Source organism: Microcaecilia unicolor, chromosome 2, assembly GCF_901765095.1.
Source record: "Microcaecilia unicolor chromosome 2, aMicUni1.1, whole genome shotgun sequence".
NCBI classification, from domain to species: Eukaryota; Metazoa; Chordata; class Amphibia; order Gymnophiona; family Siphonopidae; genus Microcaecilia; species Microcaecilia unicolor.
Window position 1 is genome coordinate 421,299,620 of NC_044032.1, and position 16,069 is coordinate 421,315,688.

The window sequence follows — 16,069 nt, forward strand, 5'->3', positions numbered from 1 at the left end:
CAGGTTAGATGGTGTAACTCAATACTTTCATAGCAGGAATATAGAATCAAAATAGTTGTATCTCCAGTGGAAGTGATGTACACCTGTCTTATTTATGTACTGTCCATTTACAAACCTACTCGATGCTGTACTTTTCAGCTATGGATAGGTTCTGGTTCAAACCCAATAACTAGCATACTACTGGGCATGGCAGCTTTGTCTCAGTGAAGACCTTGCTCACAGGAACCCAGAGTACCAGATTCTCAGGAATAGTTCTATCTCACTAGATGTGTGTGAATGCCATGTGTGCCATCCAATCAACTGAATTCTTCCTCCCCCCTTCCTATCTTTCTAATTACAGTAAATACACCCATCTGAGCTAGAATTCATTCTGGACAGCTTCCCCAGACTGTATATGTCTTGTTTCTATTTCACACAGTGGTAACTAGATTTTAATGTTTGTATTTGTTTTCTCTTTTCCAGGTTAAAAGCTTCTATTCCTATCAGGAGGAGCCCACAGTGATCCTGAATATGAAGAGGGGATTGGCTAGCTTGTTCCAGATACAGCTAAACTCTGGTTCTAGCAATGAGGTACTACCCCAGTCAGCACAGTATTTGGGAATGGCCTGGAACGCAGTACTTTTCAGACTCCACAACAGAAGGGCGCGGATATAGGGAAAAGGAGGGAGGGGGAGAGCCTGGAACAAAACAGAGATCAGGCACTCTGCTCGCAATCCAGCTCATCCTCTTCTGTTGCTCCTGCCCCTGTTCCGCCTGTTCTCTCTCTCTCTCTCTCTCTCTTTCTCTCTCTCTGCTCTAGCTCTGCCCACAGTGATACCTTCATGTTCTCTAATTTTTAAAATATAGCAAAAGGATGTTGCTTATATATGTGAAGTACTGTTGTAATGCTGCTGATCAAATGGTACACTGACAGTGCTGGTTGCTAATGTTCCAATGATAAGAACATAGGATGTGGCAAGCTAGTTCAGACCAAGGGCCTAGCAAGCCCTGCATCCTGTCTCTGACAGTGGACAGTCCAGCTCATTAGGAAATACCAGCAGATCCAAACAATAGATGCATTCCTATTTACTCCTGGGAAGTGGTGACTTTTCTCCTCTACCTTGCAGTGGCTACTAATTTTTTTGGACTAATTCCTGGAAGAAAGTCCATCAACTCTTTGACCATATGCTCTGGTAACAAATTCCAGTTTTATCATTCATTGTGTGAAAAAAAAATACTTGATAAGCCAGCGGGCCTACTTCCCCCTCCAAGCCCCAGTCTGGGACTAATGGTTGAAAAAAATGTGCCCCCTTGCCAAGTACAGACCACCCCTATGAAGACCCATACACTGCAAGAAAATAGGGTCCATGTCTCTCCCTAGACACACTAGGGCTTTTTTTTAAGGGGGAGTACTGAGTACCGGCACCTTTTCCATTATCTGCTAAAATTGACCCATGGTCCCCAAGTTTTAATGAAAGCGTTCACACTCTACACACCAATTCTGCCTTGTCATAGATTCTGTGACTGGTTGCAGGGGGTCTGGCTATTGTGGGGTGGGTCCCTCAGTGATCATCCCACTCCTGAAGGGTGGACCGGTATTTGAGTACCGGCTTCTTTTTCGCTAGAAAAAAACACACTGAGACACACTTAAGTCAATATTTAGCCATGCTGTGAATGTGTAATGTAAAATGTCTAATGCATATATTTTCCACGTTCATCTTAGATTTAGCAGCACTATCCATTTAGGTAGCACTATAGAATATACTTATATAACATGAACCATCAAAGTTAACAGTTTCAAGTTATACTTACCATTTGTTCAATCTGTTTGGCCATCTACAGTAACTTGACATTTACCCCCTAATTCTATAAAAGTTGCCAAAAATTGTGTGCACAAATTTGGGCACAATTTAATTGAGGAATGAGCTAATTAGCACCAATAATCATCTTTTTAACAAGCCATTAATGGCACTAATTAGATTTAATTGGAATTTACACGCATAAATTTAGTTACAGGATCTGCACCTAAATTTTATGCATGAGTAAGTATAGGGGTGTGGAAATGGCACAGCCTGAATTTGGAAGGGGAAGGAGGAGTCACTGGCCCTTTAGGAATTTGAGGCTCCCCAGAAGGTGTCACGGTGTCACAGAGTAGAGGGGAAGAAGGAGGAAAGGCTATAGGGCTTTCAGAGCCTCAAAGTTAATGGGCACCTCAGACACCTCTATAAATAGTTACCCTGCACAGGAGTCATTTTCTAAAAACTTTCTAGGGCATTGTCACTGCCTAGAATGTGCAGCGTTCCTAGCTATGGGAATCTCTGATATAGCCTCGGGGAGGGGGGCCCTAAGGGTCCTGGACCCCCTCACTTTGGGTTCAGGCTCCCTCACAAAATTGTGGCACCTGTGGAATGGCTGACAGGGATGCACTACCCTGCCAGCCAAAGCCAGACCTGCCAAGTCTCCCACATTTAGCAGGAGACTCTCACTTTAGTGGGTTATCTCCCGCACTCCTGCTGGGGAGGAAAAATCTCCCACTGAGTCAAGGGCTGCCCTCTGCTCTCCTTCAGGTGCCAAATACCACTCCCTGCCCACTGCGGCCCTCCCAAAACAGCGGCAGTGGCTGGCCGGCATAGACAGTCCAGTAAACAGACGGACCAGCTGGGGCTTTTCTTCTGCTGTGTTCCCCTCCTGTCACTTCCTGTAGGCAGATGCAGCGCAACAGAATAAATTCCCCAGCAGGGCTGGCCAAAGGCAACCTGTTTACAGTGCTGCCTCTGCTGACCAGCTGCTGCTGCTTTGGGAGGGTCACAGGCAGGAAGGAAGGGGAGGGGGAGGAGGGGACACAGATGCTGGACCTACAAGGGGGTGGGGTGAGAGGAGGGATAGGAAAAGGGATTCTGGACTGACCCAGACTAGAAGGGGAGGTGGAAAGAGGGGAGAGATTCTTGGCCAATGGAGAGAGGGATAGATAGACACTAGACAACAGGGGGCGGGGACGGGAGTCAGGGTGCAAGAGGGAGAGATGCTGGTCCTGTGGTGGGTGGGTGGGTGGGTGGGTAGGTAGGTAGGTAGATGGAGGGTAGGTGTAGCAGGGGAGAGAGCGAGAGAAATACTGGCCTGATGGTTGAGGGGGTTGCAGGACAGAGAGGGGGATAAATGATAATGCCAGGTAGGGGGTGCAGGAGAAAAGGGAGAGAAGGAAGAAGCTGGATATGGGTAAGGACAGGGACAGAGACACAGAGAATGAATACTGGGCATGGAAGGAGGATAGGGAGAGTGCCAGAGAGGGGCAAGGCTGGACACAGGAGGAGAATAGGGAGAGGGGCACTTAGGAGAGATGCTGGATAGGATGGATAAGGGATGCAGAGGAAAGATGGATGGTGGACATAGAAAGAAGAAATGTCAAAAGGACAGGGAAAGAGAGTTGAGAAAAAAAAAGCAGAAAAGAGACGCTTGGACCAACGCAATGCTGGGACAGCAAAGGTAGAAAACTTATTTTTTGTTTCTAAATGCATTAATTGCAATGTGTCAGCTTTGGGAAATGTGCATATCTGATATCTTGCATTTCAGTTTCTATTTGTATTGCTATGATAGATTTTCTGTATAGGTCTTGGAATATGTTTGCTTTTCGAAGGTTGTTTATTGGAGCTCTGAAAGGGTTCCCCACCCCCATCCCAAATATGTTGGGATAAATGGAGTTATAGGGGACCCATTTTAATTTTTCCTTCCTGGGGTCCACTGTATTCTAGATACATCACTGCGCTAAGTAGCATCCCCTTCCTTTGACAGAGATAGATGGGTTAATAAGACATCGTCTCCTTGTTGGTGCTATGGCCAAGGTTTGTTGGAGTCAAGCCAGGAGGTGTTGTGAGTGGATCTATGGTGTGTGGTAGGGCCTTACCGGGGGCATGAATGGCTAGAGTGGAGCGGAGCTGGGGACGTGGCTTGAATCTCCCTCTCAAAGGTTGGGCCCCCTTGGCAGCTCTGCAAAACAGTCCATTGGCCAAGCCCTCCCCCCATGGTACCTGAGCAGTGAAGAAGTCTGTGACGTGCTTCAGTCACTGATGATGGCATTCCTGACCTGCCGAATTGGGCATGCGTGGGTATGCCGGTGTCAGTGACTGAAGCATATTGCTGACTTCTGTGCTACTCTGGCAGCATGGGAGGGGGTTTGGGCAGCAGACCTCTTCTCCTGGTGGGGGTTTGGGCATTCCCACCAGCAAAGGTAAGTTTTAATGCCATGAGGAGGAGGGGGAAGAGAGGAGAGGAAATGCATGGCCCCTCCAGTCCACTCCCCCCCCCCCCAAACAAAATGGACTTCTATCTACATCCCACAAGAAATTTAGTTAGGAGATTTTTAATGAACCAGGAGATAAATACTGTGCGTCCTACTTTATAAAAATGGGCCACGTGTCACTTAGCACATGCTAATTTTCATTAGCATGCATTAAGCTTTTGTAAAAGGGCCCCTTTATATGTGTTATTTGCTGGTAACAATTGGTGCTCATACATTTACTTTGTAAGATAAATGCATAAGTGCCAATCCCACCCCCTACTACCCATTATCTGCTTCCAGGAATACCTAAACATACATCTCATAAAAGTAGGTACTATCAGGCCAATATTCAGCCAGTGGCAGGTCAGCGGTTTTATTTTAAATACTGACCATGGCTGGCTAAATTAGCCCCAGATATTAAATGCGGAGCCATGTGTGGACACCGGTACTGAATATCCACTGCTAACTGTTTCATTGCTGGCTGTCGGAGTTTATGTGGGTCCTGACTGATATTCAGCCAGGGCCCACATAACAAAAAAACCCAAAAAAAAATTCCAAAGGCTCTCCAATTCCCCCCACCAACCTCTCCCCGAGACTGATCCCCTCCATCTGTTCCTGGGACTCTGACCCCCCTCCCTCCTGTCATGCAAACACCCCAACCCCCTTCCACGTGCAGGATAGGCAACCTTGGGCCTACCTGCAATCCTTGGTGGTCCAGGTTGTGGCAGCCAGTTTGCAAAGGCAGCCGCTAGGTAAAGAAGCGAATATGCTTCGTTGCTGTCCCCACCACACCCACTGGACATGAGGGACTGCCCAGGTAGACCCAGGAGGGGGTTTATCCTGCATATGGGAGGGTGTGGGGGGTTAGGTTTGAGTGACAAGGGAGGGTGGATCAGAGTCTTGGGACTAGAAGGGAGGATTGGGCCCGGGGGGGGGGGGGGGGATCAGAGGACTTCTGGAATTTTTTTAATTATTTGTTATGTGTGTCCCAGCTGATATTCAGCCACGGCCTGCATAGCTAAGTGCCTGAATTTAGGACAGCTTTGGAACACTGAATATTGCTGGCACCCACATAACTGCCGGCTGCCCCCTCAACACCACCCCTGACCTGCCCACTTTTTTGTTGACTGGTCAGAATCGATATTCAGTGGCACTGCCAGGTGAAGTGTGGCTGAATATCAGCAGTTGGGTGGGCCTGAGTAGTTCAAACAGCAGCAGCCTCTCCTGCCTACTTAAATCACTTTGAATATCGGTCTGTATGTTTTTTGTGGCATCTACTTGTACACATATATATCCCAGGGAAATTTTATTGGCACCTGTTTGAGCTCATATACACCTGTATGTATATAAAAGCCCTCTTAGAAAATATATACATACTGACAAGAAGGAACATAATTTTATTTGAGGGTAGACATATTCAGGGGAGGAGTTTGGATGAAGCATGGGCAAAGTACAGGAGCTGGTGTAAATGTATGTGGCTGCTTTTAGTCAAGCTTTCAGAAGTTTCCTGATGCTATTTTATAAAGATACGTGGAGGGGCATAATAGAAGGAAAACGTCTATCTCCATGGGCGTTTATCTCCGAGAACGGGTCCGTGAAGGGGTGGACCGAACCGTATTTTCGAAAAACATGGATGTTTATCTTTTTTTGAGCTGGGCATTTTTGTTTTTCAGCAATAATGGAAACCGAAAGCGCCCAGCTCAAAAACGAATAAATCCAAGGCATTTGTTCGTGGGAGGGGCCAGGATTCGTAGTGCACTAGTCCCCCTCACATGCCAGGACACCAACCGGGCACCCTAGGGGGGCACTTTTACAAAAAAAAAAAAAAACAAGGTAAAAGAGCTCCCAGGTGCATAGCACCCTTCCCTTGTGTGTTGAGCCCCCCAAATCCCCCTCAAAACCCACTGCCCACAAGTCTACACCATTACTATAGCCCTAAGGGGTGAAGGGGGCACCTACATGTGGGTACAGTGGGTTTGGGGGGGTTGGACGACTAAGCATTAAGCAGCACAATTGTAACAAGTGGGGGGAGATGGGCCTGGGTCCACCTGCCTGAAGTCCACTGCACCCCCTAATAACTGCTCCAGTGACCTGCATACTGCTGCCAGGGAGGTGGGTATGACATTTGAGGGTGAACATAAAAAGTTGTGAAATGGCATATTTTTGTGGTGGGAGGGGGTTTGTGACCACTGGGGGAGTCAGGGGAGGTCATCCCCGACTCCCTCCAGTGGTCATCTGGTCATTTAGGGCACTTTTTGGGGCCTTATTCGTGGAAAAACAGGGTCCAGGAAAAGTGCCCTAAATTCTCGCTAAAAACGCATATTTTTTTTCCATTATCGGCGAAAGGCGCCCATCTCTGATCGCCCGATAACCACGCCCCAGTTCCGCTTTCACCACGCCTTCGACACGCCCCCATCAACTTTGTCCACATCCGCGATGGAGTGCAGTTGAAAACGTCCAAATTCGGCTTTCGATTATACCGCTTTATTCGTTTTTGTGAGAAAAACGTCTATCTCCCGATTTGGGTCACAATATAGGCGTTTTTCTATTTCGATTATAAGCTGGAGAGGCACCCAAGTGTCTTCAAAATAGGTGCCTACTTTCCTTCCGCCTAGGCAACTTGTTTTAAAATTAATTACCCTCCACCTGTATTTATTTATTTATTTTATTTCTAATTTATTCCAAATTTCTATTCCGCACAATCCTGCATTCTTGGCGGATTACAAAATGTACATGTATTGGAGTGGAGAAATAACCTAATAGTTACTGCAACAGGCTGAGAAGCAGGAGAGGCCAGTTCAAATCTCACTGTGGCTCTTTGTGACCTTGGGCAAGTCACTTAACGCTCCATTGCCTCAGGCCCTTTCACTGAAAGGCACTAATGGGCCGATGATCAGAAGCAAACGCAGGCACTAGAGGCTGTCAGTGCCATACTAGCACCTGCGTTTGCTACCGCCCCATGATCAGAGCCCCCAAGAGCGTGAAATAACGCACTTGTGGGCTCTGAATGCAACTAGCATGGAAATGCATGCAAAACAGGGCTCTTAGCGCAAGTAGCATGCAAATTCATGCTAAACCTATTTATCCCCAATGATCAGTGACCAGCACACCAAAGATTGGCTCGCTGGCCGCTGCAAACCCTATGCCAGCTCACAGCATTAGGGTTTGCAGACCATTGGGGAGGAATGGTGAGCCCTGTCTGGCATGCATTTGCATGCTAGCAGGCCCCCATTCCCCCCAATGCAGCAGCCCCCTGCAGGAACCCCAACCCGACTCCCCCCCCCCAGAAACAGGGGGCTGGAGGTCTGGTGGACCTCCAGTCCCCCTGACCCCCCTCCCTACACAGGTTCAGGGGGGCTGGAGATCTGGTGGATCTCCAGCCCCCCTAACCCCCCCTGCATCCCTCCGATGTGCCTGGTGGCCCTGTGGGCTGCAGGTCAACAATCTCCCCACCACCACCTAGTGGTCTAGCAGCCCTTCCCCACCCCCTACCTTCAGTTGGAGGAAGGAGGTGGCCTCCCTCCTCTTCCATCGGCGCCACCGGGAAAATGGCGGCACCCAGCCCTGCCCAGTGCATCCTGGGATGTGCTGGGGTGTGATGCATCTCCAGCTCCCCCAAACCTGTGTAGGGAGGGGGGGTCGGGGGGACCGGAGGTCTTCCAGATCTCCAGCCCCCTGATGCTTAGGGGGTTGGGTTGGGGTTCCTGCAGGGAGGGTTGGGGGGCTGGAGACCACCAGGTGGGGGGGATTGTTGACCTGCGGCCCACTGGGCCACCAGGGACATCGAATGGATGCTAGGGAGGGTTAGGGGGCTGGAGATCCACTAGATATCGAGTCCCCCCTCAACCTGTGTCAAGGGGGTCAGGGGGACTGGAGGTTCACCGGACCTCCAGCCCCCGTTTCGCTTGACTTGGGGCAAGGGTAGTTGGGGTCTGGTGGTCCCATGGATCTCCAGCCCCTGTGTTTGACAGGTCTGGGCTTTTGACAGCCCAGACATGTCAAGCAAATGTGGGAGGATTGTCAAGTGCAGGAAGATCCTCCCACACTTCTATCCCATGATCAGAGAGAATTGCATGCTTAAATTTGCATGCAATTATCTCTGATTTTAAGTGCAGTAAAGCCCTGTGCTGTTCCAGCACTATTTTTAGAGCACTGTTTGGAACAGCGCAGGGCTTTTGATCATCTGCCCACAAGTCCTTAATGCGGGGTAGCTCACAAGAACAGATGAAAGAATTTGTGTTTTGCGGCCTGTTAGTGCATGGTACCCAATATTTTGCTTAAAAATATATATATATTTATTTGGAGGGGGTGTGTTGTGGGCAGAGAGTGAGTGTACCCATGTTATCCAGCTAGTACATTATGATTACTGTGTGCTAACTGGATAAGACAGAATTAACGCGGAAGCACCTAGAACCTCCTAAATAGGAGACAATTAGTATTCCTTCAATAACTGATTGCGGGTGCTGTGTGCTACTGACATTAGCACACGACCTATATATTTTGTTCTTATATTGCAGCTTTACTGTATGATACATGTAAACTTTTTGCAAAGCTATTTGATTGATGTACCTATATCTTGCTGCATTGTTTCTTGTCATGCTTCTAATAACAAAAATTATTTGAAATAAAAAAAAATACTTTAAACAATCTTCCCATAAGTGCCATGTTAAATCTGGACTTAATGCATGGGAAAGTTTGATGTTAAAATTTGTTAAGCCCAGATTTCATCACACTTTAGTAAAAGGGCCCCTAAGGACAGGGACAATATATACTTGAAGGTAACTTGCCTTCAGGGCCGTCTTAGCCATTGGACCAGGTGAGGCTCTGGCCCAGGGCGCCGGCGTCTAGGAACCAAAATACCCAGCCTCTGACCTCACCTTGTGTGCAGGTTAAGCCTTTTCTCCCCTCCCCTTCTCTTTTCCCCCTCCCCAAAGGTCTAGCACTGTTCATTCAACTCTCTCACTACCCTGCTGTCTTGTAAAGTTTTATGTTGGTCGCCAGCGGGAGTAGCAGCAGCATGACAGGCTACTTTCGGCCAGCCCATGAGAAGGAGGAGATGCCAATGGGGTGGGGGGAGGAGGGAGGGGGTGCCAGAAGTGATGCTATGGAGATGGGAGGTATTTCCATAGTATGTTGGCCCAGGACGTCACTATCCCTTGAGCCGGCCCTGCTTGCCTTGGAAAAAAGCTTGAGCTAAATGCATAAAGAAATACAACTAAGGATTTGGAAGGCCTTTAAGCTAAGATAGGCAAATGTTTTGTTGTCATTTTAGATTGAAGAAAAATATCTGTCTTACTTATTCCAACTCAAAACCTTTTTCACTTTTCAGGTAGATGTGTCTGGAAACTGCAAAGTTACCTACCAGGCTCGTCAAAACCAAGTGACTAAAATTAAGACCCTGAACAACTGTAAAAAAGCAAAGCCAGGTTTTACAAGCTACAGTAAGGTACAGTAAGCTTCACTTTGAAGCAATTACAATATTTGTATCTCATAGAAGATATTTGTATTAGCACTACTTGTACCATTACATATCGATTTATCGACAAATTGGAACAAAATACGGTACTGTCAATGTCTTCTGATATTGTCATCCTTACTGAATTTGTATTGTAATTGACTAAATTTATTAAATGTTTGAGGTTTTGTGGTCTGATTCCTACTGAACATTTAAACTAATTTTTTAAACAAAATATATAGGTTAATGGCATAAGAAATTCTAATCCATAAGTTTACATTTCTTAAACTAGCAGAAAATAGAGCTTGGGCAAGTCATGTAACCTTCTATTGACTCAGGTACAAAATTAGACTGGGCACAGGGAAATGCCTACTTCATCTGAATGTAACTTGCCTTGAGCTACTCTGCTACTGAAAAGGTAGGAGTTAAATACAAATTTTAAAAAATATTCAAAAAGTGGAACTCCTACTCAAATAAGGAAAGTAAAGTAGAAGATTGCCCACACTCTGTCAAATTAAGGGGCATAATTATCAACATGGGCGAATTAAGACGAGTTATTTTACCACTATCTTGCTACTTTATGTAGTGAAACCTAGTTACTAATAGCACATCTTAATGGCAACCTCTGTTGATAACTTCCCCCTTAAAACCCTTCTTTTAGAAGCTCTATTTGTGATCTCCAGATCTAAAAAGCATATATGTGTAAGTGCCAATTTCTGAAAACCACTGTTTACATGTGAAAATCTGCACTATGTGTAGATTGCAAGGAGTGGTGACGTAGCCATGTTGGGGGGGGGGGGAGAAAATCTTGGAGGCCTTTGCCCTCGCTCCTTCAGTTTGGGCCCTCTCTGCATTAATGGCTGGTGGGATGCTAAGCCCCACCAGCTGAAAAATTCTCTTTGCAAGTTTCACCTGTGCTGCCAGAGCAGCACTTAAGTCAGCAGGCGCACACTTCGGCCGTCGATGCCAGCTCTCTCGCACATGCTCAGTTTAGTGACTGAACTGAGCATGCTCGAGAGTAACACCATCAGTAGCTGAAGTGCGCCGCCAACTTGAGCACTGCTCTGGCAACACAGGTCTTGACATCCTCACCAGCAAAGGTACACTTTAAAATTGTGGAGGTGGGAGCAGAGGCAGCAGCAGGGGGAAAGTGGAGAGTATACCTGGCCCACTCAGTCCACCTTTGGACCCCCCCCCCCCAAAAAAAAATGGACTTCTGGCTACGCCTCTGGCAAAGGGGCACGATTTAGGTATGCTTGGGCAGGACCAAAATCTATATATGTATTCCCCATTTCAGAACAAAAATGCATGTGTATGTCCCAATATTTCAGCATTAGCATTTACAGCTGCTTATTTCCTCAGACAAGTTTTTCAAAAGTGTTTGATTCAGCCAGGGCCACCGAGAGAGGGGATGGGGGGGGGGGGGGCAACATTCCCTGGGCCCAGCCTCCAAGGGGGGCCTTGTGCCAGCAGGTTCTGCTCCCTTGGTCTGTCTCTCTTCTGCTCCTATGTGTCAGGACCTGGGTGATTGCGTTAATGTGATAACCCGGGTCCTGGCACACAGGAGCAGGAGAGTGTCAGACCGAGGGAGGAGCAGATGCAGGAAGGTAAGGGGGGCAGGGGACGGGGGGTGGCGGTGGCCTGAGTGGGGGAGCCAGCAGTGAAGGCCTGTGTGTGTGTGTTTGGGGGAGGGGGGTTGACGGCAACCCAAGTTGGGGGGTGGCAGCTGCGGTGGCCCTGCTCCGGGCCCAGCTCTTTCTCTTGGTGGCCTTGGATTCAGCCAGCCATTTACAGGAGAGCTTAAGGGTGGTAACCTTCTTAATCCCCCACTGTGTATTTCCCCCTCCTAATTAGAAAAAAGGAATGAGTGTGACTTTTTTTATTTACATGAAAGCATTCACCTGTGTAAGCTTTCAAAATGGTTGACATATATGTGCATGTTCTGAAACCATGTTACATATTGTAGACACTCACATGTGTAGATTGCCGAGTATCCTCAATTGATTTTTTTTCCACATTTATACTTGTAAAATGGATACTCCCACTGAACATGCCACCACCTACACCTGCACCCCTGCATGTGTTTTAGAAAAGGCTCTTTGTCAGCAGATCTTTTACCTAAATTACTACCAGAATCGTACAAGTCCCAACTCAGACATATCAATTTCAGTTTCTAGGTTCTGTCTAAATTGGGCCTTCACATGTGAAACCATAATAGGGAAAGCCAGAAAGGAGTCTGAGTTGCATATTAATAGAGAAAAAATAATAATGTATTTTTAAAATGCATCAGAAGCAGAAAGTCTGCTAGAGGTACCATTGGATGATGCAGAAATACATACTTGGGGATGATGAAGCTATAGTTGGAAACACAATAAAGTTGTTCAATTGGTCTTTACTAGAGAGGGATATGTTAGATGATCATGGGAGAGGGGGTGCAGGATGGAGGAAAGAAATGCTGGTTACCGTGGGGGGCAGGGTGGAGGAGAGAAATGCCAGTCATCATGGGGGTTGGGGGTGGAGGAGAAAAATGCTGATTATTGTGGGGGGGGGGGGGGGGAGGATGGAGGAGAGAAATACCGGTCTCGTGAGAGGAGGGGAGGGAGAGGATAGAAATACCGGTCATCATGGGAATGAGAGAAATGCTGGTTACCACGGGGGGGGGGGGGGGGGGGCAGGGTAGAGAAGAAAAATGCCAGTTATTGTGGGGGTTGGGGGTGGAGGAGAGAAATGCTGGTTATTGCAGGGGGTGGGGGAGGATGGGGGAGAGAAATGCTGGTCATCATGGGGGTTGGGGGTGGAGGAGAAAAATGCTGATTATTGTGGGGGGGGGGGAGGATGGAGGAGAGAAATACCGGTCTCGTGAGAGGAGGGGAGGGAGAGGATAGAAATACCGGTCATCATGGGAATGAGAGAAATGCTGGTTACCACGGGGGGGGGGGGGGGCAGGGGAGAGAAGAAAAATGCCAGTTATTGTGGGGGTTGGGGGTGGAGGAGAGAAATGCTGGTTATTGCAGGGGGTGGGGGAGGATGGGGGAGAGAAATGCTGGTCATCATGGGGGTTGGGGGTGGAGGAGAAAAATGCTGATTATTGTGGGGGGGGGGGGGGGGGGGATGGAGGAGAGAAATACCGGTCTCGTGAGAGGAGGGGAGGGAGAGGATAGAAATACCGGTCATCATGGGAATGAGAGAAATGCTGGTTACCACGGGGGGGGGGGGGGGGGGGGCAGGGTAGAGAAGAAAAATGCCAGTTATTGTGGGGGTTGGGGGTTGAGGAGAGAAATGCTGGTTATTGCAGGGGGTGGGGGAGGATGGGGGAGAGAAATGCTGGTCATCATGGGGGTTGGGGGTGGAGGAGAAAAATGCTGATTATTGTGGGGGGGGGGGGGGAGGATGGAGGAGAGAAATACCGGTCTCGTGAGAGGAGGGGAGGGAGAGGATAGAAATACCGGTCATCATGGGAATGAGAGAAATGCTGGTTACCACGGGGGGGGGGGGGGGGGGGGCAGGGTAGAGAAGAAAAATGCCAGTTATTGTGGGGGTTGGGGGTGGAGGAGAGAAATGCTGGTTATTGCAGGGGGTGGGGGAGGATGGGGGAGAGAAATGCTGGTCATCATGGGGGTTGGGGGTGGAGGAGAAAAATGCTGATTATTGTGGGGGGCGGGGAGGATGGAGGAGAGAAATACCGGTCTCGTGAGAGGAGGGGAGGGAGAGGATAGAAATACCGGTCATCATGGGAATGAGAGAAATGCTGGTTACCACGGGGGGGGGGGGGGGGGGCAGGGTAGAGAAGAAAAATGCCAGTTATTGTGGGGGTTGGGGGTGGAGAAGAGAAATGCTGGTTATTGCAGGGGGTGGGGGAGGATGGGGGAGAGAAATGCTGGTCATCATGGGGGGGGAGGAGAGGATAGAAATACCGGTCATCATGGGGGTGAGAGAAATGTTGGACACCGCTAGGGATGGGAAGGGGAGCAGGAGAGAAATGTATCTTCTGTTGCCCATTTTAGGCTTCCTAAAAATTGAACCGCCCCCCCCATTAAAGGCTATTACTAGGCATATAGAGGCCCAGAACAATGGAACAAACTACCAAAAGATATCTGACATATTACCTGTTATTCTGTTTGAAAACAGAGCTAGTATGGGATAATGGAAGCAAATGCTGAGGGAAATGATAAACTCATTGACATAAAATGTATTTATTTATTTATTTATCACATTTGTATCCCACATGTTCCCACTGATTGCAGGCTCAAAGTGCCTTACAATAATATTGTAGTAAAGTTACAATGCAAGAAGTACAATTTTGCAAATTTAGAGCAAGATAGGAATAACAATTGAACAGCAATAGGTATTGAGAGTAAGATAGAATAACAATTAATCAGTAATAAATAAAGAAGATAATAAACATGTAATTAGTGTCCATTGGATCCTTTGTCCAATGGACAAATACTAGCCATTGTCTCAAAATGCATGCTGGTTACAGTACTGCTCTTCATCAAGTTGTGCTTTTGTGTTTCAGGTTTTTGACATCATTACTAAGGCTACATCTGCTACTATTTACAGTCTAGAGGACGGTTTTATTAAATCAGTACTGGCAGAAGAAAATCATGTTCTTTCTCTGAGTTCTTTTCAAACACTTGCTACTAAAGTTGTGTCAAAGTAAGGATACTTTTTCTCTTTGCCTCTCACTTTATATATGTATGTTGTCTGTTTGTGTATCTATCTGTATCCTTTTTTATGAGTAAAAAGGATATATATTTTGGTTATTTATTCAACAAAATGGTTCAACAATTAGTATTCTGGTGTGAAAAAGTATGTGAACCTTTCATTAAGTTAACTGATAACACTTATTTAAGCAGTATTAACTCTGGGTGAACATTTCTTGTAACATTTCCTGGCCCTTGATGAATTTTGATCTGTTATTCCTTACAAAACTGTTTCAGTTCTCGTGCATTGGAAGACTCCCGTACATAAACAGCTTTTTTCAGATTTTGCTACAACATTTCTATAGGGTTAGGCTGGGACTTTGACTTAGCTAACTCAAAACACAAAAAGGGAGCATTTTTGAAAAGATGTCCAACTCAGAATAGACATGTCCAACTAATAACATTCAAAATGGACATCCATCTCACATGCATTTTCCAACAGGAAATACATCAGGATTTCCAGTTCCAAAATACATGAGACGGACATCTGTGTTCTGAGGACATCCAGCATGAACAGCCATTTTACATATGAACAACAAAAAAACAGGGACAAGGAGTCTGCCTGGCAGCATTCTTAGAAGAACGGACACACAGACATCCTGTGGAGCAGAAGGGCAGCCTACTGATTAGTGTAATGGGCTTTGAACCAATGGACCCGGGTTTAAATTCCACTTTCAATGCTTTTATTTTGTAATTGTGAGCCCTTCAGAAACAGAAAAATACCCACTATACCTGAATGTACACCACTTCAGTATCCTTCAGGCTTGTAGGTGGCTTACATATTTAAGTACAGTAGGTATTTTTCTGTTTCTTGAGGGCTCAAAATAAATAAAACAAAATAAAAAATTATTATAGAGTGGGATTTAAACCTGGGTCCCTTAGTTTAAATTTCACTGCACTAACCACTAGGCCACTCCTTAGTCTTGTTTTTTAATTTGCTAAGAATGCCCATCATAGCTGAAGTTGTCATCCTCTTTCAGTTTCACTTTCAGGGAAGTGGGGGTGACAGCAACCACTGGGGGATTAAGGCGGTATCATGCCTTAATGCCTTCAGTGGTTAGCTGCTCAATCAGAACACCTTTTTGTACCATGGATGTGACTGAAACCAGTGTCGTAGCTACGTGGGGCATGAGGGGACCTGGGCCCCCACAGATTAGGCCCGGGCCCCCCTGCCGATGATCCCCTTGAACCCCCCTCCCGCCACCAACCCTCCCCCGCCGTCACCGCCCGCCCCGCTGCCGCATCAGATACCTTGTTTGCTGGCAGGGGTTCCCGAACCCCGCCAGCCGAAGAGAGTCTTCTTCAGTGCTGGAGTAGCGCCTTCATTCAACTAAGTTCCTGGTGTGATCAGCTGTTTCTGACACCTTACATCCTGCACCGTGCAGGACATAAGGCATCAGAAACAGCTAATCACATCAGGAACTTAGTTGAACGAAGGCGCTACTCCGGCGCTGAAGAAGACTCTCTTCGGCTGGCGGGGTTCAGGGACCCCCGCCAGCAAACAAGGTATCTGATGCTGTGGCAGGGCAGGCGGTGACGGCGGGGGAGGGTTGGTGGCGCGAGGGGGGGGTTCAAGGGGATCGTTGGCAGGCCAGCAGGGGGATCCAATGTGGCGGCAGCAGTTCGGGGGGGGCGGCTAAACAGTGCCCCCCCACT

At 47.4% G+C, this 16,069-nt stretch overlaps 1 protein-coding gene across 2 annotated transcripts in view; it reads left to right on the forward strand.

Moving 5' to 3' along the window:
- The window catches only part of MTTP (microsomal triglyceride transfer protein), a 139,256-nt gene that overhangs the window by 52,928 nt on the left and 70,259 nt on the right, over positions 1-16,069 (forward strand). For both annotated transcript variants that reach the window (XM_030190736.1, XM_030190737.1), the window contains exons 4-6: positions 463-570; positions 9,585-9,701; positions 14,227-14,366. In XM_030190736.1, the coding sequence (XP_030046596.1) occupies positions 463-570; positions 9,585-9,701; positions 14,227-14,366 (365 nt within the window). The remainder of the gene's footprint in view (positions 1-462; positions 571-9,584; positions 9,702-14,226; positions 14,367-16,069) is intronic.